At 39.0% G+C, this 23,210-nt stretch overlaps 4 protein-coding genes and 1 pseudogene across 8 annotated transcripts; all 5 read left to right on the top strand.

The window, feature by feature from the left end:
* The first annotated feature begins 521 nt into the window (after positions 1 to 521).
* LOC148155886 (extracellular calcium-sensing receptor-like) lies at positions 522 to 3,278 on the top strand. The gene is made up of 5 exons (XM_088012031.1): positions 522 to 628; positions 1,288 to 1,582; positions 1,672 to 1,958; positions 2,105 to 2,400; positions 3,161 to 3,278. Exons 1-5 carry the CDS (start codon positions 522 to 524, stop codon positions 3,205 to 3,207), a joined length of 1,032 nt encoding a protein of 343 aa, XP_087868157.1. The 3' UTR covers positions 3,208 to 3,278.
* Positions 3,279 to 7,084: 3,806 nt separating this feature from the next.
* On the top strand, positions 7,085 to 9,656 carry LOC106913943 (extracellular calcium-sensing receptor-like). The gene is made up of 6 exons (XM_088012030.1): positions 7,085 to 7,191; positions 7,537 to 7,831; positions 7,915 to 8,204; positions 8,357 to 8,652; positions 8,929 to 9,134; positions 9,242 to 9,656. The coding sequence occupies exons 1-6, from the start codon at positions 7,085 to 7,087 to the stop codon at positions 9,497 to 9,499; spliced, it is 1,452 nt and encodes a 483-aa protein (XP_087868156.1). The 3' UTR covers positions 9,500 to 9,656.
* LOC106913105 (vomeronasal type-2 receptor 26-like) lies at positions 9,656 to 10,824 on the top strand (annotated as a pseudogene).
* Positions 10,825 to 14,063: 3,239 nt separating this feature from the next.
* LOC106913103 (extracellular calcium-sensing receptor-like) lies at positions 14,064 to 17,674 on the top strand. Its single transcript, XM_088012028.1, has 7 exons — positions 14,064 to 14,358; positions 14,447 to 14,736; positions 14,903 to 15,198; positions 15,519 to 15,724; positions 15,856 to 16,077; positions 16,148 to 16,271; positions 16,349 to 17,674. Exons 1-7 carry the CDS (start codon positions 14,098 to 14,100, stop codon positions 17,251 to 17,253), a joined length of 2,304 nt encoding a protein of 767 aa, XP_087868154.1. The 5' UTR covers positions 14,064 to 14,097; the 3' UTR covers positions 17,254 to 17,674.
* Positions 17,675 to 18,716: 1,042 nt separating this feature from the next.
* LOC106913971 (extracellular calcium-sensing receptor-like) lies at positions 18,717 to 22,593 on the top strand. 5 transcript variants are annotated; one of them, XM_088011407.1, is made up of 7 exons: positions 18,717 to 19,563; positions 19,656 to 19,945; positions 20,262 to 20,557; positions 20,829 to 21,034; positions 21,205 to 21,426; positions 21,501 to 21,624; positions 21,695 to 22,593. In XM_088011407.1, exons 1-7 carry the CDS (start codon positions 19,303 to 19,305, stop codon positions 22,591 to 22,593), a joined length of 2,298 nt encoding a protein of 765 aa, XP_087867533.1. In that variant the 5' UTR covers positions 18,717 to 19,302. The 5 variants fall into 5 exon arrangements, with proteins under 5 accessions (XP_087867533.1, XP_087867535.1, XP_087867534.1 ...); XM_088011409.1 differs by having other exon boundaries at positions 19,169 to 19,563; positions 20,262 to 20,563; positions 20,838 to 21,034; positions 21,223 to 21,426; XM_088011408.1 differs by having other exon boundaries at positions 19,169 to 19,563; positions 20,262 to 20,590; positions 20,838 to 21,034; positions 21,223 to 21,426.
* The last annotated feature ends 617 nt before the right edge of the window (positions 22,594 to 23,210 follow it).

Genomic DNA, 23,210 nt, shown 5'->3' with positions numbered 1-23,210 from the left:
GATCTACTCCACTCTTTATCATGTGTGTCAGGTGAGATGTTTTTTTTTAACTCAATATATTTTATATTAATTATTTTCTGGTTTGGGTGTAGGACAAGTTCTGCACAATATTACAAAAAAATACAAAATTTGACTGATGGACGGACAGATATATAAATTAATATATATATTAATTTATTATGGCAAAACCTAATGCCACACACATTCAACATGCATATGTAATGGCAAAAAACGTAGTGCTCCACGTGTGAAAGTAGGTCTCCTGGGCACTCGAACAATGAGTCTTATTTCTATACTGCCTTTGTTCAGAGTCTTAGACAGGTTATATAAATCGATGTCAACACTTCCCCACCTTTAGAGGTTGAGGGATGGAGATCTCACTTCTCCTTATGGGCATGAGACTGGCTCTGAGCCAGAGTGTTGGCTCAGTTTTTGCTATTAGTGGGTCAGACATTGTCGAAAATGGGACCTTACCCATAAAATGTATCCTGCAGGGTACAGCTCGTACGCCTGCATTCTCAATGGATGGGGAGTTCATTATTGGCGGTGTTTTTTCCTTACATTACAAGGAGCTCACAAAGATTCATAGCTACACCACTGCGCCTGAGCCGCCCACCTGCACAGGGAGGTTGGTAAGAGGGAGCATGGTGGGAAATGGAGGGGGTGATATACTGAAAAGTCAGGGTTATGATTTGTGTGATGTAGAAATGTGCAGCAAAATGTAATGAATTATAGACATAAGGATTTGATTTCAAGAATTATTTGCATAACATCCAAATTAATGCGGTCAATGTAAGAAAATTCTATATAGATACTGATTGAGAAAATCTGACACTGACAATAATAAAGTCAAATTCAAAAAAATTAGAATATTCTTTCAAAAGAGGCTCGTTTGTCAGATAAATGTACAATTTGACAAAGAAAAGTTGTAAGCAGTGTTTACACATTAGATCCACTTTTTTACACTCAGAATGACTTTGTTACAATGTAACATTCTGATCTGAAATGTAATTTATTGCAACCAATAAATCACCATCATTAACAGAAAGAAGCTTTAAATAATCAACCTGTGAGGAATTAATCTATATAACACATACTATCAACGGAGATCGTAAAAAACATAAACTTTTTAATTAAACTGACATCTTTTGAGTGTGACTGTACATAGAAAAAATACGAAACGTTTTCCTCATCTATCTTTTGTCTAAGAGTAATTTTGCTGGTGATCATTTGAACTGATGTTATGTCATACATAAAAAGGAGTAACATGTAAATGTCTGTGTGCAGTGTCAACAGTCGTGAACTACGCTTTGGTCGTGCAATGATCTTTGCAATTGAGGAGATAAACAACAGCACAGAGTTGCTGCCTGGGATTAAACTCGGGTATAAGATCTATGATTCATGCGCCTCCGTGACTGTGGCCACTCATGTGGCATTTCAGCTGTCAAACGGGGAGGACCCCGTGATTCAGACAGGCCATAATTGTTCTAATTTAGGAGTGGTAATGGGTGTTATTGGTGCCTCTAGTTCCACACCATCTATTGGCATGTCACGCATCTTTGGTCCCTTCAATATTCCTCTGGTAAGAAGTTTGAATTTATCAGAAATTATAAAAATTTATTTCAGTGTATGTCTGTTAAAAAGATGAATTGTTGCTTGTTTTTGCTTTAGGTGAGCCACTTTGCTACATGTGCATGTCTGTCAGATAAGCAGCAGTTCCCGACTTTCTTCAGAACAATTCCCAGTGACCATTATCAAGCTGATGCGTTGGCCAAACTGGTGAAACACTTTGGCTGGACTTGGATAGGAGCCATTTACTCTAACACAGATTATGGAAGAAATGGCATGGCATCTTTTCTAGAAGCAGCACACAAAGAAGGGATCTGTGTGGAGTACACTGAATCTTTCTATCGGACTGAACCACAAAAGATTCAAATAGTAGCAGATGTCATCCGCAGGTTTGAGCCTCTTCTATTTTCTTAATGTGCTTAGTTAAGATGTAGACCGTTTTTATTAACCACTTCAAAACACTTTTAAGACAATTAAAAACTGATTTCATACAAGTAAATCTGAAAGTAGCTATAAACGTTTTTTTTCTCTTCAGGTCAACTTCGATCGTTGTGGTGGCTTTTACAGCCACTGGTGATATGAAACTCCTGTTCGAGGAGTTAAACCAACAACCTTCTCCTCCTCGTCAGTGGATTGGAAGTGAGGGCTGGATAACAGACCTTCAGCTGATGAGATTCAGTTTCTGTGCAGGAGCCATTGGAGTTGCTATTCAGCAATCTGTCATCCCTGGATTTGGAGACTTCCTGCTGCGTCTGTCTCCCTCTGAAGTAGCCGCCTCCTCCGTCCTCACAGACTTCTGGGAGGAAGCATTCAACTGCAGCTTGAAGAAAAGTGAGAAACGAACATGATCAAGTCTCAGTTTGATTTGTGTTTTATTTAAAGAATCTTGTCTAAAACTAACAACAGAGTTAAAATGATCAAAGAATACTCATCTAATTTGAAAATATGCACAATATTTTTGTTATTTTCAGTTTTTGATACAAAAAAGAGGCTTTGTGATGGAACTGAAGACTTAGTGACTCTCAAGATCCCATTTACTGAAACGTCTAAATTCAGAATTACCAACATGGTGTACAAGGCTGTTTATGCCATAGCACATGCTATTCACACTGCAGTCTGTCAGGAAACTTCATCCACATCTAATTGTAAAAAACGATCAATGTTAGACTTAAGTCAGGTAAGATTTAATTTAAAAAATCATCTTGACACATCATATCATACTAAATAACTTCATTCAACAGAGTGCAGTTCTTGGTACCCCTTCCATTATTTTTGTGCAGGTTTTTACCAAACTGAAGGAAGTCAACTTCACCCAGAACGGTTACCATGTGTCATTTGATGCTAATGGAGATCCTGTGGCTTTTTATGAAGTTGTCAACTGGCAGAAGAGTGAGAGTGGGATTATTGAACCGATAACAGTGGGGTACTATGATGCTTCGCTGCCAAAAGGCCAGGAGTTTCGTATCAACAGGAACTTAACTTGGTTGGATGGAGGCCTGGAAGTAATGGCAAAAATGCAACATTGCTGTTTGAAAATAGCTGTGTAGCACATGGTTACTTTTTTCCTAATTTCAATTTTTTTCTGTCTCAGGTTCCAGTCTCCGTTTGCTCAGAGAGTTGTCCTCCAGGAACTCGTAAAGTGTTGCAGAAAGGAAAACCAATCTGCTGCTACGACTGTATACCATGTCCTGAAGGAGAGATCAGTAATATGACAGGTGAACCTGTTTAAAATGTACATTTTTACAATCACATATTTTAAATACTTACAATCATTTCTGACTTTATATTTAGATTCTGCTGATTGCATCGCATGTCCCAGAGAGTTCTGGCCTAATGCAGAAAAAGATGCCTGTTTCCCCAAACCTGTGGAGTTTCTTTCCTTCGATGAAATCCTGTCAGTCATCCTGGCCGTATTCTCCATTAGTGGAGCCTGTTTGGCCATAATTACTACAGTGATTTTCTTCCATCACAGAACAACTCCGATTGTCAGAGCCAACAACTCTGAGCTGAGCTTCCTGCTTCTCTTCTCTCTGACTCTGTGTTTCTTATGTTCACTAACTTTCATTGGAGCCCCCTCTGAGTGGTCCTGCATGCTGCGGCACACAGCGTTTGGCATCACATTTGTTCTCTGTATCTCCTGTGTTCTTGGGAAAACTATAGTGGTTCTAATGGCCTTTAAAGCTACACTTCCTGGTAGTAATGCTATGAAATGGTTTGGTCCTCCACAACAAAGGATGACTGTAGTGTCTTTTACATTCATTCAGGTTATAATATGTATCATATGGTTGGTTGTGAGTCCTCCCTTCCCAGTGAAAAATCTGACCACCTACAAGGAGAAGATCATCCTGGAATGTGCGTTAGGCTCTGCTGTTGGTTTCTGGGCTGTGCTCGGCTACATCGGCCTGCTGGCTGTGTTTTGCTTTGTGTTAGCTGTTCTAGCTCGGAAACTACCTGATAATTTCAACGAAGCCAAGATGATAACCTTCAGCATGTTGATATTCTGTGCCGTCTGGATCACCTTCATCCCAGCTTATGTCAGCTCTCCTGGAAAATTTACTGTGGCTGTGGAGATATTTGCTATTCTGGCCTCCAGCTTTGGACTGATACTGTGTATATTTGCTCCAAAGTGTTTCATCATTTTGTTTAAGCCAGAGAAGAACACTAAAAAATATTTAATGAACAAAACCAAAATGTAAAATGTGAATGTGGTAAGACATGCACAGACAAATCATGCAAGAAAAGTTAACTGCTCATGCTTACTAATGTGCATATCATTCTTTTGATGTCATTTTATTAATTTTTTATTTTAGAAAAATGTTGAAATGTTCATTTAAATTTGCAAATTAAATTTGAACTGTATGTCTTCATATTGTAGATTGTATATTTCACTTTTTAGTTCATAATTCCAACATTCAGTAGTGAACCTGGATTGGTCAAAATCTCTCTACAAATTTATATGAGGCTTTAGAGTTTTGATCTATTACATCATCAGATCAGTCAAAGAATAACTACAGTTATTCCTTGACTATGGCTAAGACCAAGTTTAATGAAATCAACTTGAAGCTGATCTTATTAAACCACAACAATCAATAATGTTAATCGTAGACTAAAAATTTGTAGATCTTTTCCAGTTTGCATATTCCGTGTCTTGCAAAAGCACTCATACCTCTTCAACATTTCCATATTTTGTCACATTACAACCACAAACAAATATATTCATTGGAATTAAACATGAAAGATACAGTGGTACACAATTGTCCAATAAATTATACACGGTTCAAAACATTTTTTACAAATAAAAAACTATGTGTGCAGTGTGCAGAAGTATCCAGATTCCCTGAGTCAATACTTTTTGGAGCTACAACTTTTGCTACAACTACAGCTGCAAGTATTTTAGGGTTCGTCTCTACCAGCTTTGTGCGTCTAGTGACTGAAATTTTTGCCTATTCTTTGCAAAACAGCTCAAACTCAGTCTGATTAGATGGAGAGCATTTGTCTACAGCAGTTTTCAGATCTTGCCACAGATTCTCAAATGGTTTTAGGTCTGTACTTTGACTGGGCCATTCTGACAAATGAATATGTTTTGTTTTAAATTGGCCCCTTGTAATCTTGACTTTATGTTTAGGGTCGTTATCCTGCTGGAAGGTGAACAGCCATCCTAGGTTCAAGTCTTTTGCAGACTCCAACAGGTTTTCTTTCAAGATTGCCCTGTATTCGGCTCCATCCATCTTCCCCTCAACTTTGAGCATCTTCCTTGTTCCTGCTGAAGAGAAGCACCCCCAGAGCATCATGGTGCCACCACCATATTTGAAACTGGTGATGGTGTGTTCAGAGTTCTCTCCCTCACGTAGCGCTTTGAATTTTGGGGGGAAAGTTCAATAATGGCCTCGTTTGTTCAAAGCACCATCTTCAGGGCTTCCGGAAAACTGCAAAAAGGACTTCTTATGGTTAGGTTTTGTCAACGCCATCCTTCTTGCCACTTCAAGACCATTAGTTGTGAATTGCACAACTAATGGTTGCCCTGAGGACAGACTCCCCCACCTGAGCAGTAGATCTCGGCATTTGGTTCAGAGTCACCTTGAATGCATCTCTGAGCAGCGCTCTCCTTGTTCGGCCTGTAAGTTTAGGTGGACAGCCTGTCTCGGTAGGTTTACAAGTCGTGCCATACTCTTTCCATGATGGGTTGAACAGTGCTCCATGTGACGGTCAAACCTTGGGAAATCTTTTTATAGTATAAGCTTACTTTAAATATCTCCACCGCTTTCTCCCTGACCTGACTGATGTGTTCCTTGGACTTCATGGTGCTCTGAGGGCAGAGGTTGGCAGAGCAGCTGGATTTGTACTGAGATTAGATTACACACAGGTGGATGCTATTTAGTCTTAAGTAATCATCAGGCAACTTCTGAAAGCAAATGGTTGCGCTCAGTTAAAAATGGAAGAATTCTTTTGCACACACCATTTTTCAGACTTTTCAGGTTTTTGTTTGTAAAAAGACATTTTGAATCATGCTTAATTTTCTTTCTACTTCACAACTGTATACCACTTTTAGTTGGTCTTCCACATAAGAAAGATACATAGATAGATAGATAGATAGATAGATAGATAGATAGATAGATAGATAGATATAAGACCCTGCTGTTTTTTATTTTCTTCAAACCAACATTAACTCTATTATTACTCATATGAATGTAAAAAAAACAACAACAACCAAATAACTGCCTATGAATCTAAAGTCACTTTATTTTAAATACTTGCTCCATTTTCATTTTATTTGAAATACAGTTTAGTGTTTTGAGTCTTAATCCCATGTTTCTGTTTTACCTTTATCTTGCTGCATTGTTTTGCTTTTTTTTAACTCTACAAGGTACAGTATTGTTTATGCTACCAGTTAGCAGTAGTTGCTAACTGGTAGCATCCTGCTAACATCACTCACCAGAGCTCCAGGAGGAAAAGCGTTGTGGTTAAACTTGACAAAAACGCTGTTGTCCCCAAAAAGCAGAACTATAAAAGAGCTATAATTTGTTAAGCCAAGTCGTAACACATGAAAGATTGTATTTTTATGATATTCCGGGATGTTTTTTGCACACAGCACAGGACTTGCCGTTTATCCTCCTACTACTGCACATATAAATGAAAATGCGCCCCCTACTGGTGCCAATTAAAATTCTGCAGCTTTATCATAATGAGGAGTTTATGTCTTACATGGGTTGCAACAAGAATAACGCTGCTACCAAAATCCATGAATGGTAAGAACAAATCAGACAGCTAGATGATGTAATCTATGTGATGTCATGATGATGTTTTGGAGAAGAGTTATATGGAGCAGTAGCAACACTCACATCCACATTTAGAGATTTGAGGGATGGAGAACTCATTTCTCCTGATTGGCTTAAAACTGGCTCAGAGTATATTTGTTGTTTTAGTTGTTGCTTTTGGTGTATCAGATAGAGTGAAAAATGGGGCTTTGGCTATCAACTGTACTCTGCAGGGTACAGCTCGTATGCCTGCATTCTCAATGGATGGGGAGTTCATTATTGGCGGGGTTTTTGCAATCCATTATAAGGAGCTCACAAAGATTCACAGCTACACAACTGTGCCTGAGCCGCCCACCTGCACAGGGAGGTTGGTAAGAGGGAGCATGGTGGGATATGAAGACAGTGTTATGCTGAAAACGGAAAAGGTTTTTTATTTGTATGCTGCAAAGTGCAATGATTTATTTAACAGGGTTTATTTTTTTGTAATTTTGCATGACCTGAAAATTAATTTCAACAGAGAAAGGTCCATTTATATGTTAGTGAAGTTGTGTAAATGACACAATTTCAAACCCAAAAGGGTCAGAAGTGATAAGAAACAACTTAAATAGTAGATGATACTATGTAGTTTATGATATTATCTGGTGTGTGAAACTGTAAATTGACATTTTTCTTCAAAAAAAAAAAGCAGTAACATGTAAATGTCTGTGTGCAGTGTCAACAGTCGTGAACTACGCCTCGGTCGTGCAATGATCTTTGCAATTGAGGAGATAAACAACAGCACAGAGCTGCTGCCTGGGATTAAACTCGGGTATAAGATCTATGACACATGCGCCTCTGTGACTGTGGCCACTCATGCGGCATTTCAGCTGTCAAACGGGGAGGACCCCGTGATTCAGACAGGCCATAATTGTTCTAATTTAGGAGTGGTAATGGGTGTTATTGGTGACTCTGGATCCACACAATCCATCGGCATTTCACGCATCTTTGGTCCCTTCAACATTCCTCTGGTAAGTAGTTTGAAATGTTTAAAAGCTGTATGTCTGTGTATGTCTGTTAAAAATATATTTTTTTTTGTTTGTTTTTGCTTTAGGTGAGCCACTTTGCTACATGTGCATGTCTGTCAGATAAGCAGCAGTTCCCGACTTTCTTCAGAACAATTCCCAGTGACCATTATCAAGCTGATGCGTTGGCCAAACTGGTGAAACACTTTGGCTGGACTTGGATAGGAGCCATTTACTCTAACACAGATTATGGAAGAAATGGCATGGCATCTTTTCTTGAAGCAGCACACAAAGAAGGGATCTGTGTGGAGTACACTGAATCTTTTTATCGGACCGACCCAAAGAGCAAGATCCAAACTGTTGCTGATGTTATCCGCAGGTTTATGCATCTTTGATTTGGTTTGAGCTCTTCGGTTAGATACAGAAATGTTTTGTAGGAAAAGTTAAAGAATAAAATATTTTACTTTTATTTCACTAAATCTAAAAAGTACTGAAATATGTTTTAGACATTACATTCTATTGTCTTTTCAGGTCGACATCAATCGCAATAGTGGCATTTATATCTGATGGTGATATAAAACTCCTATTCGAGGAGTTAAACCAACAACCTTCTCCTCCTCGTCAGTGGATTGGAAGTGAGGGCTGGATAACAGACCTTCAGCTGATGAGATTCAGTTTCTGTGCAGGAGCCATTGGAGTTGCTATTCAGCAATCTGTCATCCCTGGATTTGGAGACTTCCTGCTGCGTCTGTCTCCCTCTGAAGTAGCCGCCTCCTCCGTCCTCACAGACTTCTGGGAGGAAGCATTCAACTGCAGCTTGAAGAAAAGTGAGAAACGAACATGATCAATTCCAAATTATACTTTGAATAAAAATTTAAAAAATCAAATATTTTATACAGAAATCAATGTCTGTCCTCTACTGATATTCAAAATTAACTCAATGATGTTACTATGTATTTTATATGATATTCATCCCACAGTAATTTTCAAGATCATTTTATGCATGACTTTAATAGGTGTAACTGAGCTGAAACTCTAAAGGATTTATCATGTAAAACAAATGTATGACAACACTTTCGTCTTCTTTTTTTTTCCTTTTTAAGATGCCTCTGCAAAAGAGAGGCTTTGTGATGGAACTGAAGACTTAGTGACTCTCAAGATCCCGTTTACTGAAACGTCTAAATTCAGAATTACCAACATGGTGTACAAGGCTGTTTATGCCATAGCACATGCTATTCACACTGCAGTGTGTCAGGAAACTAATTTCACTACTACCTGTATAAAACAAAAAACATTTGACAAAAATCAGGTGGGATTAAAGCTAAATATATTCTCTTGATAGAAATAAATATTTTTTTATTATTTCAGTGTTGTTGAAATTCCATTTACTCACTTTTATTATTTTCATCTTGTCAGGTTTTTACTGAGCTAAAGAGAGTGAATTTTACCCAGAATGGTTACCATGTGTCTTTTGATGCTAATGGAGACCCTGTGGCTTCATATGATGTTGTTAACTGGCAGAAAAGTGAGAGTGGGATTATTGAACTGGTAACAGTGGGGTACTATGATGCATCACTGCCCAAAGGCCAGGAGTTTCACATTTACAAGAATCTAACCTGGTTGGATGGAGACACGCAAGTAATCAAAAGAGTGCAACATTGCTCATCTTCTTGAAAATCACATGTTTAACTATTTTTTTTTGTTTTGTTTCAGGTTCCAGTGTCCATTTGCTCAGAGAGTTGTACACCAGGAACTCGTAAAGTGTTGCAGAAAGGAAAACCAATCTGCTGCTATGACTGTATACCATGTCCTGAAGGAGAGATCAGTAATATGACAGGTGATTGTAATGTTTTCCTGCAAACCTGCACCATCAAACAGTAAAGGAGTAACAACCATTTATAACTTTATTTTCAGATTCTCCTGATTGCATTCCATGTCCAGGAGAGTTCTGGTCAAATGCAAAGAGAGATGCCTGTTTTCCCAAACCTGTGGAGTTTCTTTCCTTCAATGAAGTCCTGTCAATCATCCTGGCTGTATTTTCTGTTGGTGGAGCCTTTCTGGCCATTATCACAGGACTGCTTTTCTTCCATCACAGAACAACTCCGATTGTCAGAGCCAACAACTCTGAGCTGAGCTTCTTGCTGCTCTTCTCTCTGACTCTGTGTTTCTTATGTTCACTAACTTTCATTGGAGCCCCCTCTGAGTGGTCCTGCATGCTGCGGCACACAGCGTTTGGCATCACATTTGTTCTCTGTATCTCCTGTGTTCTTGGGAAAACTATAGTGGTTCTAATGGCCTTTAAAGCTACACTTCCAGGTAACAATGTTATGAAATGGTTTGGACCTGTACAACAAAGGATTACTGTAGTGTCTGTAACCTTAATTCAGGTTATAATATGTATCATATGGTTGGTTGTGAGTCCTCCCTTCCCAGTGAAAAATCTGACCACCTACAAGGAGAAGATCATCCTGGAATGTGCGTTAGGCTCTGCTGTTGGTTTCTGGGCTGTGCTCGGCTACATCGGCCTGCTGGCTGTGTTTTGCTTTGTGTTAGCTGTTCTAGCTCGGAAACTACCTGATAATTTCAACGAAGCCAAGATGATAACCTTCAGCATGTTGATATTCTGTGCTGTCTGGATCACCTTCATCCCAGCTTATGTCAGCTCTCCTGGAAAATTTACTGTGGCTGTGGAGATATTTGCTATTCTGGCCTCCAGTTTTGGACTGATACTGTGTATATTTGCTCCAAAGTGTTTCATTATTTTGTTTCAACCAGAAAAAAACACCAAAAAACATTTAATGAACAAAAACCCAATGTAAACTGTAAATGTCTTGAATATGAGATTGCCAGCAATGATGTGATAAGTCATGCAAAAAAACTTAAACTTCTCATGGTCACCAAATACGTATGTCATGTTTATTTTTGCTTTTTTACATTTAGAATAATATTGAAACGTATGTTTAAATTCGCAAATTAAATTTTAAATCTCCATCTTCAAATTGTTGAGTCTGGATTTTACATTTTATTTCAGGCTTTGTTTCAATACAATTGAACCCATAATTCAATAGTACACATGGAATGATTTAAGTCCCTTTAAAGGTTAATGTGAGCCTTTATAAAGTCCTAAGGGTTAGAGTCCCAGTTGACGGAGTTTCAACTAAAGTCCTAAGGGTTAGGGTAGGGCTCCATTAAGTCTCAAGAATCCCATTCAATATGCGCCAACATGTTGGAAAAGGCTCTCTGGTATCAGGGAAAGCAAACACGGACATTTTGGCATTAAGTAAACGGGACATTCTGGGTGATTTTTGCGACATTTGGGAGCATTGAACTTTTCTGCATTTTCCACAAGATGGGGCTCTTGTATTATGATCAGAGTCGTGGGGGGTGGCTGGCTGCCACGGGGGAGCATGGACTGTGTCCTAAGGTAGCATTGGAGAGTTTTCTTGCTTTCTGAGCCTGGTGGTCGACCGGAAGTGTGTGTTGGGGTTTTTCAGGACCGGGTGTGTGTGTGGGGGATTTGTGCATCCACTGGTGGACCAGTTGCAGGGGTCCACCGTGAGGGAGGGTCAGGCTTCCACAAGGGAGCATGGGCCATGTCCTAAAGGAGCATTTGAGGCTTCTCTTCTTTGCAGAGTACTGGGATACATTGGGAAGGTGAGTTGGCATTCTGTGGGACCAGTGGTGTTGGTGTTGGTTCTGGAGCTCCAGGGGGTGGTCCAGCCGAGGTCCATGCTTGGTTTAGGTGCCTGAATCCCAGGTAGAGAAGGTCCATGAAACTCCCTGGTTCTGGAGAACCAAAGCTGGTTCAAGATTAAGTCCTTGGTCCTCCATGGTTCTTGAGCTAGGGTTACGGGGGTAGGGTCATGAGGGTAGGGTTAGGTTTAACATCCCTGGGAATCCCACAGCCAGGAGGATTTCATAATCTCGTCTTGCAGGGTTCTGGTGACCGAATCCTGGGTAAGGACCCTCCATGAAAATTAGTAAAGTACCGTGACATCAGGGAGGATTAGTCGATGCTCCCAAACGTCAGTCTGCTGACGAAAATAGCCACTGAACTACTGGAGCCAGGTTAACTTTGTAGGTCCTGAGTCATTAAACCGGAGGGTGAAATCAAGTTCACCTGCACCAGTTGTAGATTGCTGGTACTGTCGGTGCACATGTAAAATAGCCACTAAACTACTGGAGCCAGTTGACCTTTGTAGTTCCTGATTCATTAAACCGGAAGGTGAAATCAAGTTCACCTGCATAGTTGGAGATTGCTGGTACTGTCAGTGCACATCTAAAATAGCCACTGAACTGCTAGAGCCAGGCCTGGTTCTGAGCCCCCATGCCCAGGTTAAGTATTTGGGTAGGCTAGAGTCCCAGGTGACAGCGTTTCAACTACAGTCCTAAGAGTTAGAGTCCCAGATGACGGCATTTCAACTAACGTCCTAAGGGTTAGAGTCCCAGTTAAACGGCGTTTTAACAAACTTTTGTATTGTTTTTTTCAATGTTACATTATCTGTGTTTTTGTGTTTAATGATGTAAAGCACTTTGAAATGCCTTGCTGTTGAAATGTGCTATACAAATATAATTTGATTGATTGATTATAGTCTTGATCTAGCTTATCAGATCATAGCTGACAATGGTTGCATAACTAATCATAATTTTGTTGGTTCTAGTCACATAACTTTAGAACTGCTAACACACATTGGCATTTGGAGCATTCATGTCTTATGCTGTCTCTTGATATATTCATTTCAATACCCGAGAGCCCCCTTCCGATAATTTCTTTAATAGTATTATTACCGTTGTTACTGAAAATAGTGAGTAGTAAATGTCCCAAAGTTCTTTTAACTATATTATGTTAATGATCTGGACAGCCAAGCATCTGATGTAGTGAATACTTGCTTGTTCAGTACCATACTGTTGTAAGAGGAAAGACTCTATTTGTTTTTATCTTTCAAAATATATATTATATATTAGTACTGAAAGAGATGTTTAAATCTGAATATATTGAAAAAAGTCCACTTATCTAAAGTTCTTTTGTTTTAAATACTTGCTCCGTTTCCATTTTATTTGCCCTATAGTGTGTTTTTAGTCTTAATCCCATGTTGCTGTTTCTCTTGTATGTTGTTGCAGTGTTTGTTTGTACTCTACAAGGGACAGTCGTGTAGTAAATATAAAAGAAGCTATCAGTTTGCAATTGCTGCTAACATGACTCACCAGAGCTCCACAAAAATAATTAATACACAACTCTTGTACCCAAAAAGCCCAGCTATAAACAAGTTATAATCTGTTAAGACAAGTCGGAACACACAAAAAATGTTTGTATGGAACACTTTGGGTGTAGTTTTTTACCATGTTTCTGGCACACATCAAGTCTAAAAAGGACTTGCTTCTTATCCTCCTCCTACTACACGTAAGTAATAGCGTGCACCATGCTGGTGCTAATTAAAACTATGCAGATATATCACAAAGACAAGTGTTATGGGATGCAACAACAAGAATCACGCTGCTATCAAAATCCATGGATGGTAAGAACAAATCAGACAGCCAGATGATGTAATCTGTGTGATGTCATGATGATGTTTTGGAGAAGAGTTATATGAAGCAAGAGCAACACTCACATCCACCTTTAGAGATTTGAGGGATGGAGAACTCATCTCTCCTTAATGGTTTAAGACTGGCTCATATTTGGCTGATAGTTGTTGCTTTTGGTGTATCAGATAGAGTGAAAAATGGGGCTTTAGCTATCAACTGTACTCTGCAGGGTACAGCTCGCATGCCTGCATTCTCAATGGATGGGGAGTTCATTATTGGCGGGGTTTTTTCCTTACGTTACAAGGAGATCACAAAGATTCACAGCTACACAACTGTGCCTGAGCCGCCCACCTGCACAGGGAGGTTGGTAAGAGGGAGCATGGTGGGATATGAAGAGATTTATACTGAAAACTGAAAAGGTTTTTATTTGAATGCTGCAAAGTGCAATGATTTATTTAACAGAATTTTTTTATTATTATTTTTTAACATCAAAATTAATTTCAACAGAGTAAAAATGAGTTTCTGTATTGGTGAGCTTCTGTAGATGGCACAACTTCATCTGCCAAGGTGAATGGAGAGGGTCAGATGTGATAAGAAACAACTTTATTACTAGATGATACTCTTTAGTTTATGGTATTATCTGGTTTGTGAAAATGTAAAAAGATTTTCTTCAAAAAAAAAAAAAAATCAGTAACATGTAAATGTCTGTGTGCAGTGTCAACAGTCGTGAACTACGCCTTGGTCGTGCAATGATCTTTGCAATTGAGGAGATAAACAACAGTTCAGAGCTGCTGCCTGGGATTAAACTCGGGTATAAGATCTATGACACATGCGCCTCTGTGTCTGTGGCCACTCATGTGGCATTTCAGCTGTCAAACGGGGAGGACCCCATGATTCAGACAGGTCTTAATTGTACTAATTTAGGAGTGGTAATGGGTGTTATTGGTGCCTCTAGTTCCACACCATCTATTGGCATTTCACGCATCTTTGGTCCCTTCAATATTCCTCTGGTAAATTGTTTGAATTTATCACAAAATATACAAATTTATTTTAGTATATGTCTGCTAAAAAGATCAATTGTTGTTTTTGTTGCTTTAGGTGAGCCACTTTGCTACATGTGCATGTCTGTCAGATAAGCAGCAGTTCCCGACTTTCTTCAGAACAATTCCCAGTGACCATTATCAAGCTGATGCGTTGGCCAAACTGGTGAAACACTTTGGTTGGACTTGGATAGGAGCCATTTACTCTAACACAGATTATGGAAGAAATGGCATGGCATCTTTTCTAGAAGCAGCACACAGAGAAGGGATCTGTGTGGAGTACACTGAATCTTTTTATCGGACCGACCCAAAGAGCAAGATCCAAACTGTTGCTGATGTTATCCGCAGGTTTATGCATCTTTGATTTGGTTTGTGTTCTTTGGTTAGATACAGAAATGTTTTGTAACTATTTTTAAAAAGTTTAACTATTAAATATTCCACTTTTATTCCAGTAAATCTAAAAAGTCCTGAAATATGTTCAAGTTTTACACAGTAAAATCTATTGTCTCCTCAGGTCGACGGCAATCGCTATAGTGGCTTTTATTGCTGATGGTGATATAAAACTCCTATTCGAGGAGCTAAACCAACAACCTTCTCCTCCTCGTCAGTGGATTGGAAGTGAGGGCTGGATAACAGACCTTCAGCCAATGAGATTCAGTTTCTGTGCAGGAGCCATTGGAGTTGCTATTCAGCAATCTGTCATCCCTGGATTTGGAGACTTCCTGCTGCGTCTGTCTCCCTCTGAAGTAGCCGCCTCCTCCGTCCTCACAGACTTCTGGGAGGAAGCATTCAACTGCAGCTTGACGAAAAGTGAGAAACGAACATGATCAAGTCTCAGTTTAGATTTCTCTCTTATTAAGTATTATGGTTAAAGGTTCAAACTTGATCATTTTCTTTAGACAGAAAACTGTATTTCTTACAACTTGTGAAATGATAATGGGTTATTTTATTATACTTATAAGTCTTTTGATGATGTTACAAGATATACAATATTCATATTACAGTGAACAATTTTAAACCTCTCATTACCCTAAGGTTAATAAGTATAACTAAGTTGAAATGCTGAAAGAATTAATATAAAATCAATATTAAATTATAATAACACTTTATTTTTCTTTGCCTAATTTTAGCTCTTTCTAAAGAAAAGAGGCTTTGTGATGGAACTGAAGACTTAGTGACTCTCAAGATCCCGTTTACTGAAACGTCTAAATTCAGAATTACCAACATGGTGTACAAGGCTGTTTATGCCATAGCACATGCTATTCACACTGCAGTGTGTCAGGAAACTAATTTCACTACTACCTGTAAGAAACAAAAAGGGTTTGACTTAAATCAGGTGAGATGAAATGATATTAAAAATATTTTTTTCTCTTGATCAGGAATAAAGAAATCTTTCTTTGCTATTTCAGTGTTGTTGAATTTCTCATTGCTCATTTTCATTAATTATTGTGATTTATATCTTGTCAGGTTTTTACTGAGCTAAAGAGAGTAAATTTTACCCAGAATGGTTACCATGTGTCTTTTGATGCTAATGGAGACCCTGTGGCTTCATATGATGTTGTTAACTGGCAGAAACGTGAGAGTGGGATTATTGAACTGGTAACAGTGGGGTACTATGATGCATCACTGCCCAAAGGTCAGGAATTTCGCATTTACAAGAATCTAACCTGGTTGGATGGAGACACGCAAGTAATCAAAAGAGTGCAACATTGCTCATCTTCTTGAAAATCACATGTTTAACTATTTTTTTTTGTTTCAGATTCCAGTCTCCGTTTGCTCAGAGAGTTGTCCTCCAGGAACTCGTAAAGTGTTGCAGAAAGGAAAACCAATCTGCTGCTATGACTGTATACCATGTCCTGAAGGAGAGATCAGTAATATGACAGGTGATTGTAATGTTTTCATAAAAACCTGCACCATCAAACAGTAAAGGAGTAACAACCATTTATAACTTTATTTTCAGATTCTCCTGATTGCATTCCATGTCCAGGAGAGTTCTGGTCAAATGCAAAGAGAGATGCCTGTTTTCCCAAACCTGTGGAGTTTCTTTCCTTTAACGAAGTCCTGTCAATCATCCTGGCCGTATTTTCTGTTTGTGGAGCCTTTCTGGCCATCATTACGTCATTAATTTTCTTCCATCACAGAACAACTCCAATTGTCAGAGCCAACAACTCTGAGCTGAGCTTCCTGCTGCTCTTCTCTCTGACTCTGTGTTTCTTATGTTCACTAACTTTCATTGGAGCCCCCTCTGAGTGGTCCTGCATGCTGCGGCACACAGCGTTTGGCATCACATTTGTTCTCTGTATCTCCTGTGTTCTTGGCAAAACTATAGTGGTTCTAATGGCCTTTAAAGCTACACTTCCAGGTAACAATGTTATGAAATGGTTTGGACCTGTACAACAAAGGATGACTGTAGTGTCTGTAACTTTTATCCAAGTTATAATATGTATCATATGGTTGGTTGTGAGTCCTCCCTTCCCAGTGAAAAATCTGAGCACCTACAAGGAGAAGATCATCCTGGAATGTGCGTTAGGCTCTGCTGTTGGTTTCTGGGCTGTGCTCGGCTACATCGGCCTGCTGGCTGTGTTTTGCTTTGTGTTAGCTGTTCTAGCTCGGAAACTACCTGATAATTTCAACGAAGCCAAGATGATAACCTTCAGCATGTTGATATTCTGTGCCGTCTGGATCACCTTCATCCCAGCTTATGTCAGCTCTCCTGGAAAATTTACTGTGGCTGTGGAGATATTTGCCATTCTGGCCTCCAGTTTTGGACTGATACTGTGTATATTTGCTCCAAAATGTTACATTATTTTGTTTCAACCGGAGAAAAACACTAAGAAATATTTAATGAACAAAAACACAACGTAAAATGTGAATGTGTAATGATGTGATGTCAGATTTTTATAAGTCATCTAGGAATGCTTAAATTGATTATGCTCCCAAAATACCAATTGTTTTGTTTAGATAATTTTTACTGTATTTTATTTTTTTTATGTTAAAGTTCATCTTTAAATTTTCAAATTACATTTTAATGTTATGATGTGGATTTCACTTTTGATTTTATATTTATTTCAGTTTTGTTGAATTGACACGATAAATCATCTTTCAGCTGTACATTTGAAAGTTCCCCCTAACATTCACTGTGTCGTTTATATTTTCACCTACTTCATGAAATGTTCTGATTATATTCTTTTATTTCAATAACTCATGGAACCCAGAACTATGTATTGATCAGACACAAGAATGTTGACAATTTTTTTTTTACTATGTCTGATACATTGATATTGCAATAACTGAAACTGAATAGTCATTTGTCTGGCCTTTATGAGTACTCCACTATTAAAAATGTGACGTTTGTTTTTTTGACCTACAAATAAGTTTTCCTATTATCTTAATGAGTTTAGAGAATCTGTTTTTGTCCTGAAAAAGAAGCAGTAAGGTGAGTTACAGATATTACAATAACATTGTTATGAAAATACGCTTATGCTCTTACGCTGAAGAAGAAAAAGAGGGAGCCGTTTGTCTGGTCTGACCATTGTTTATACAGACCAGGTTGGGGCCCACCCAGTACACGCGAGGGATAAACCCACTAGCGATAGCCTCAAAGGGCGAAGCCTATACAAAATAGAACTGTGGGTCTCATCAGTGAAAGTACTCATGTAGTTATGTATTTTCACCATTTCCAAAAGCTGGTGATTGGAAATAGTAAAAGAAACTTTGCCTGATCGCCCAACTACACTCAACCCCAACCCCACTTTCTCTTTTTTTATTCAGTAAAACAATAATGAGCATCCCCACAGCATGATGCTGTCAAATCCTAATTTATGAAACAGTTCTTATTTTTTTCCGTTTGAATTTCAGGCTTATATATATTTTTGTAAAGCACTTACGGTGCCGGACGTTAAAACTGGCAACTAAAAACAAACAGTCCATCCAAAAGATTTTGTCAATATAATAAGCAAAGTTCGTTTAAACAGAAAAAAGAAAAGAAAATCTACACTGTAAGACTTAAACACACAACCAACGACTGCTGGGACAGAGCATGTGATTTTTGAACCGAAATAACCCGACGTATAAAAGAGGAGGTTCAACCAGTAAAAGCGCACTTAGAGAGAGAGAGAGAGAGAGATTAGAGCACTTGAGGAATGGAAATCTGGAGATCAGCTTTATGTTTATTGGAGCTGATGGCAGTAGTTGTCTCCGGTGGGTTTCTGGATGGTTTGAAAAACCGGAGTGGACTCGCAGAGGCTGGAAGTGGTGCCAGCACTGAGACTCCATCGGTAGAATGTACCCTGCAGGGTACACCTCGTTCACCCGTCTACTCAGCAGACGGGGACTTTATCATTGGAGGTGTTTTCTCTATTCATTACCAACTTTACACAGTGATCTATAATTACACCACCAAGCCCGAGCCTCCAAGGTGCGCAGGGAGGTCAGTAAGATAAGAGAGAGAAATTGACAGGATGTTAAAGATTTATTTAGGATGCACAGAGAAGGGCTTTTTTTTTTTTTTTTGAAACAATACTGTGTATTTCTTTGGTAATATTGTGCAGAACTTTAAGTAGATGCTATTGCAACTTGTTTTTGCTTCTTTACAAAACCACACACACACTTTGATTTACTACTGGACAGTAAATCTAAATATTACATGGTCAACATTTCCAGTTAAGAGTTTGACTCTTTCTAGCTGCCACATTGAAATTCACCTTAAGTTCTGAATAATGTGTGATTTCATACTTTGAATTCTGTTGGGAAAATTATTTCACTTGTCTTGGTTAAGAGGTAAAATATGGCACCAAATGGATTCTGAGGCTGTTTTATTTTTTGGGTATAAAGTTTCTGTGCAATTTCTTCGGATTTCTTTCTTTTTTTTTCCTGCTCAGTATTGATGCCCGGGAACTGCGCTTCTCTCGTTCAATGATCTTTGCCATCGAAGAGATAAACAATCGCATGGATCTACTGCCAGGCATCAAACTCGGATATCAGATCTACGATTCGTGTGCGTCTGTCCCCGTTGCCGTTCACGTGGCGTTTCAGCTGTCAAACGGCCAGGACCCCGTGTTTTATAAAGGCGCCAACTGTTCTCAGTCCGGCGTGGTGATGGCTGCTGTTGGTGAATCTGGATCTACGCCATCCATCAGCATGTCACGCATCATGGGCTCTTTTAACATCCCTCAAGTAAATATTCATTTTATTTGAAGCTGAGGATAGAAAGAAATGAATTTGCTGCACATTAATCTTGTTTTTAAAGACATCATGTTTCGCTTTAGGTGAGCCACTACGCCACTTGTGCCTGTCTGTCAGATAAGCAACAATACCCAAATTTCTTCAGAACAATACCCAGTGACCAGTTCCAAGCTGACGCCCTGGCCAAGCTGGTGAAACACTTTGGCTGGACTTGGATAGGAGCCGTCCACTCAGACTCGGATTATGGAAATAGTGGCATGGCGTCTTTTCTTGAAGCAGCTCTCAGAGAGGGGATCTGTGTGGAGTACATTGAATCTTTCTTTAGAACTGACCCAGGCAGCAAGATCCAAAGAGTCGCCGATGCTGTCCGCAGGTGACACTTGTTGCATATGTCTGATTTTGCTGACCCTTCACTGCAACAACAGAAAATCTTACCAAGTATTTTTGTTTTAGTTTCTAGTGCAAATTTAACTTACAAGTTTCTTTTCAGCTTGATATAAGAGCTTGTCTTAAGTCAATGATTTCTTAATATTGATGATAAAGGACAAATTCTGTCCTTGCATATAAAAAACAAAGATCCGAAAAATCTACTTTTATCATGAAATACCCGTATGTTTGCCTTTAGATTAGGCAGGATAAAATGTAAATTACAAATGACAATAATTTTGCATTTTCATGTAATGTCACAGGTCAACAGCCATGGTTGTTGTGGCATTTATTGCTTCTGGAGACATGAGGGTCCTGCTGGCGGAGCTGGATCGCGCTCCTCCACCACCTCGCCAGTGGATTGGCAGTGAGTCCTGGGTGACCGACACTTTCATGGTCAGATACAGTTTCTGTGCAGGAGCCATCGGAGTTGCTATCCCGCAGTCTGTCATCCCGGGCCTGAGAGACTTCCTCCTGGGTCTCTCTCCGTCAGAAGTGGCTGCCTCCCCACTGCTTACTGAGTTCTGGGAGGATGCATTCAACTGCAGCCTGACAAAAAGTAAGAGCACCTTCCTGAATTCTGAGATGTTTTGTACTTATTTTTATTTTTACATATTAAATATACTATCTGCTTTAAGATCAAACACAAAAAGTCTGCTATGTTTACATCCGGAACTACATTTTCCAGTTATACCGATTGAGTTTAATTTTTTTTTTCTTTCTTATAATTGTGAGGAAAAAAATAGGACCGTGTGGTCAATTTTTAAGTCACATAAAATTGTGATAAAATGTTTTATCATTTCACATAAAACACTTGTTTGCGTCTTCAGATCCTGCAGCAAACAAGGGCGTGTGTGACGGAACTGAAGACCTAAAAAGGCTGGAGAACCCGTACACCGAAACATCTCAGCTGAGAGTGACTAACATGGTGTACAAAGCTGCTTATGCTGTAGCGCATGCTTTTCACAATGCACTGTGTCGGAAAACAAACACCACCATTCAGTGTGACAAATTCATCAATCTGAATGCAAGTCAGGTTGGTCCAAATGAAAACCAAAACTCTGAGTTTTTTCTTTTCTTTTATAATAATAATAATAATAATAATAATAATAATAATAATAATAATAATATTATTATTATTATTATTATTATTATTATTATTATTATTATTATTATCTATTTGACATTGTTCCTTTGTTGTTCCAGATTTTTTCCGAAATGAAGAAAGTAAATTTTTCTCAAAATGGTTACCATGTCTCGTTTGATGCTAATGGGGAACCTGTAGCTGCGTATGAGGTGGTCAACTGGCAAAAAACTGAGAGTGGAGGCACTGAGGTAGTGACTGTGGGTTATTATGACGCATCACTGCCAGGAGGACAGCAGTTCCAGATCAATAGGAACATAACGTGGATGGGGGGTGGATCACAAGTAATGACAGTAGCAGTTTAACAGATCAGGAGCTTGTGTTTTAAACTAATATTTTTAAATTTTCTTGCTTACAGGTTCCAGTCTCCGTTTGCTCAGAGAGTTGTCCTCCAGGAACTCGTAAAGTGTTGCAGAAAGGAAAACCAATCTGCTGCTATGACTGTATACCATGTCCTGAAGGAGAGATCAGTAATATGACAGGTAGAATCTATTATTTTTCAGAATCATTAAATGTGTAACCAATAAAAACCCTGTATGGTTTCATTTTTAGACTCGCCTGATTGCTTGCCATGTACCAGAGAGTTCTGGTCAAATGCAAAGAGAGATGCTTGCATCCCCAAACCTGTGGAGTTTCTATCCTTCAATGAAGTCCTGTCAATCATCCTGGCAGCATTCTCAGTCAGTGGAGCCTGCCTGGCCATCATTACAGCAGTGATTTTCTTCTTTCACAGGGCCACACCAATTGTCAGAGCCAACAACTCTGAGCTGAGCTTCCTGCTGCTCTTCTCTCTGACTCTGTGTTTCTTATGTTCACTAACTTTCATTGGAGCCCCCTCTGAGTGGTCCTGCATGCTGCGGCACACAGCGTTTGGCATCACATTTGTTCTCTGTATCTCCTGTGTTCTTGGGAAAACTATAGTGGTTCTAATGGCCTTTAAAGCTACACTTCCTGGTAGTAATGCTATGAAATGGTTTGGTCCTCCACAGCAAAGGATGACTGTCGTGTCTTTTACATTTATTCAGGTTATAATATGTATCATATGGTTGGTTGTGAGTCCTCCCTTCCCAGTGAAAAATCTGAGCACCTACAAGGAGAAGATCATCCTGGAATGTGCGTTAGGCTCTGCTGTTGGTTTCTGGGCTGTGCTCGGCTACATCGGCCTGCTGGCTGTGTTTTGCTTTGTGTTAGCTGTTCTAGCTCGGAAACTACCTGATAATTTCAACGAAGCCAAGATGATAACCTTCAGCATGTTGATATTCTGTGCCGTCTGGATCACCTTCATCCCAGCTTATGTCAGCTCTCCTGGAAAATTTACTGTGGCTGTGGAGATATTTGCTATTCTGGCCTCCAGTTTTGGACTGATACTGTGTATATTTGCTCCAAAGTGTTTCATCATTTTGTTTCAGCCAGAGAAAAACACTAAAAAATATTTGATGACTAAAAAATAAGTTTTTCAGGTGTTTTCAAACAATGACAATGATTTCAGTTTGAGTAAAATTTTACTCAAGCTGAAACATATATGTATGTTGTCAGAAATGTTATCTTTTCTAAATTTTGACAAATGTCTTCTGCTTCTGTCTAATTCTGACAGTGTCCATTTAAAATGTTGTTGACTTCTTTGACAAGTATTTGTTTACATCACAAACAAATAAAACTGTTGTCAGTTTTGCGGAAATCTGATTTTTACGTTTTTTCTTAAACTGTCTTCTTGTTGTGACAGTATCACATGAAACAATCTGTGGAAAGAAATGAGTTCATCTCTCTACTGTCTGTCCTACTGCTATTTGCAGAGATACACCGCTTGGACTGAAATACTAACTTGAGTAGTGGGGTTTTTGGGGGGGGGTTAAACTCACTACTAGTTCTTTGTTGTTATAGCAGTGATGACACCATGAACAGCAAAACAGGAGCTGATGGACAGAGTCACACAAACTACATTTCCGTTACCAAATGTCCGCAAAACCTCATCTATATTCTGCTAATGTCAATAAAACAATTTCGCAATTGCTGTGTTTCCAATAATTAAGAAACGCAATTGAAATCACACATGAATAAGTTAGTTCAC

Source organism: Poecilia mexicana, unplaced genomic scaffold (assembly GCF_051168715.1).
Source record: "Poecilia mexicana isolate PSO_F unplaced genomic scaffold, ASM5116871v1 scaffold_13, whole genome shotgun sequence".
In the NCBI taxonomy this organism is placed as follows: domain Eukaryota; kingdom Metazoa; phylum Chordata; class Actinopteri; order Cyprinodontiformes; family Poeciliidae; genus Poecilia; species Poecilia mexicana.
Note: the sequence above shows the minus strand (reverse complement) of the source record. Positions and strands in the feature narration are given on the sequence as shown.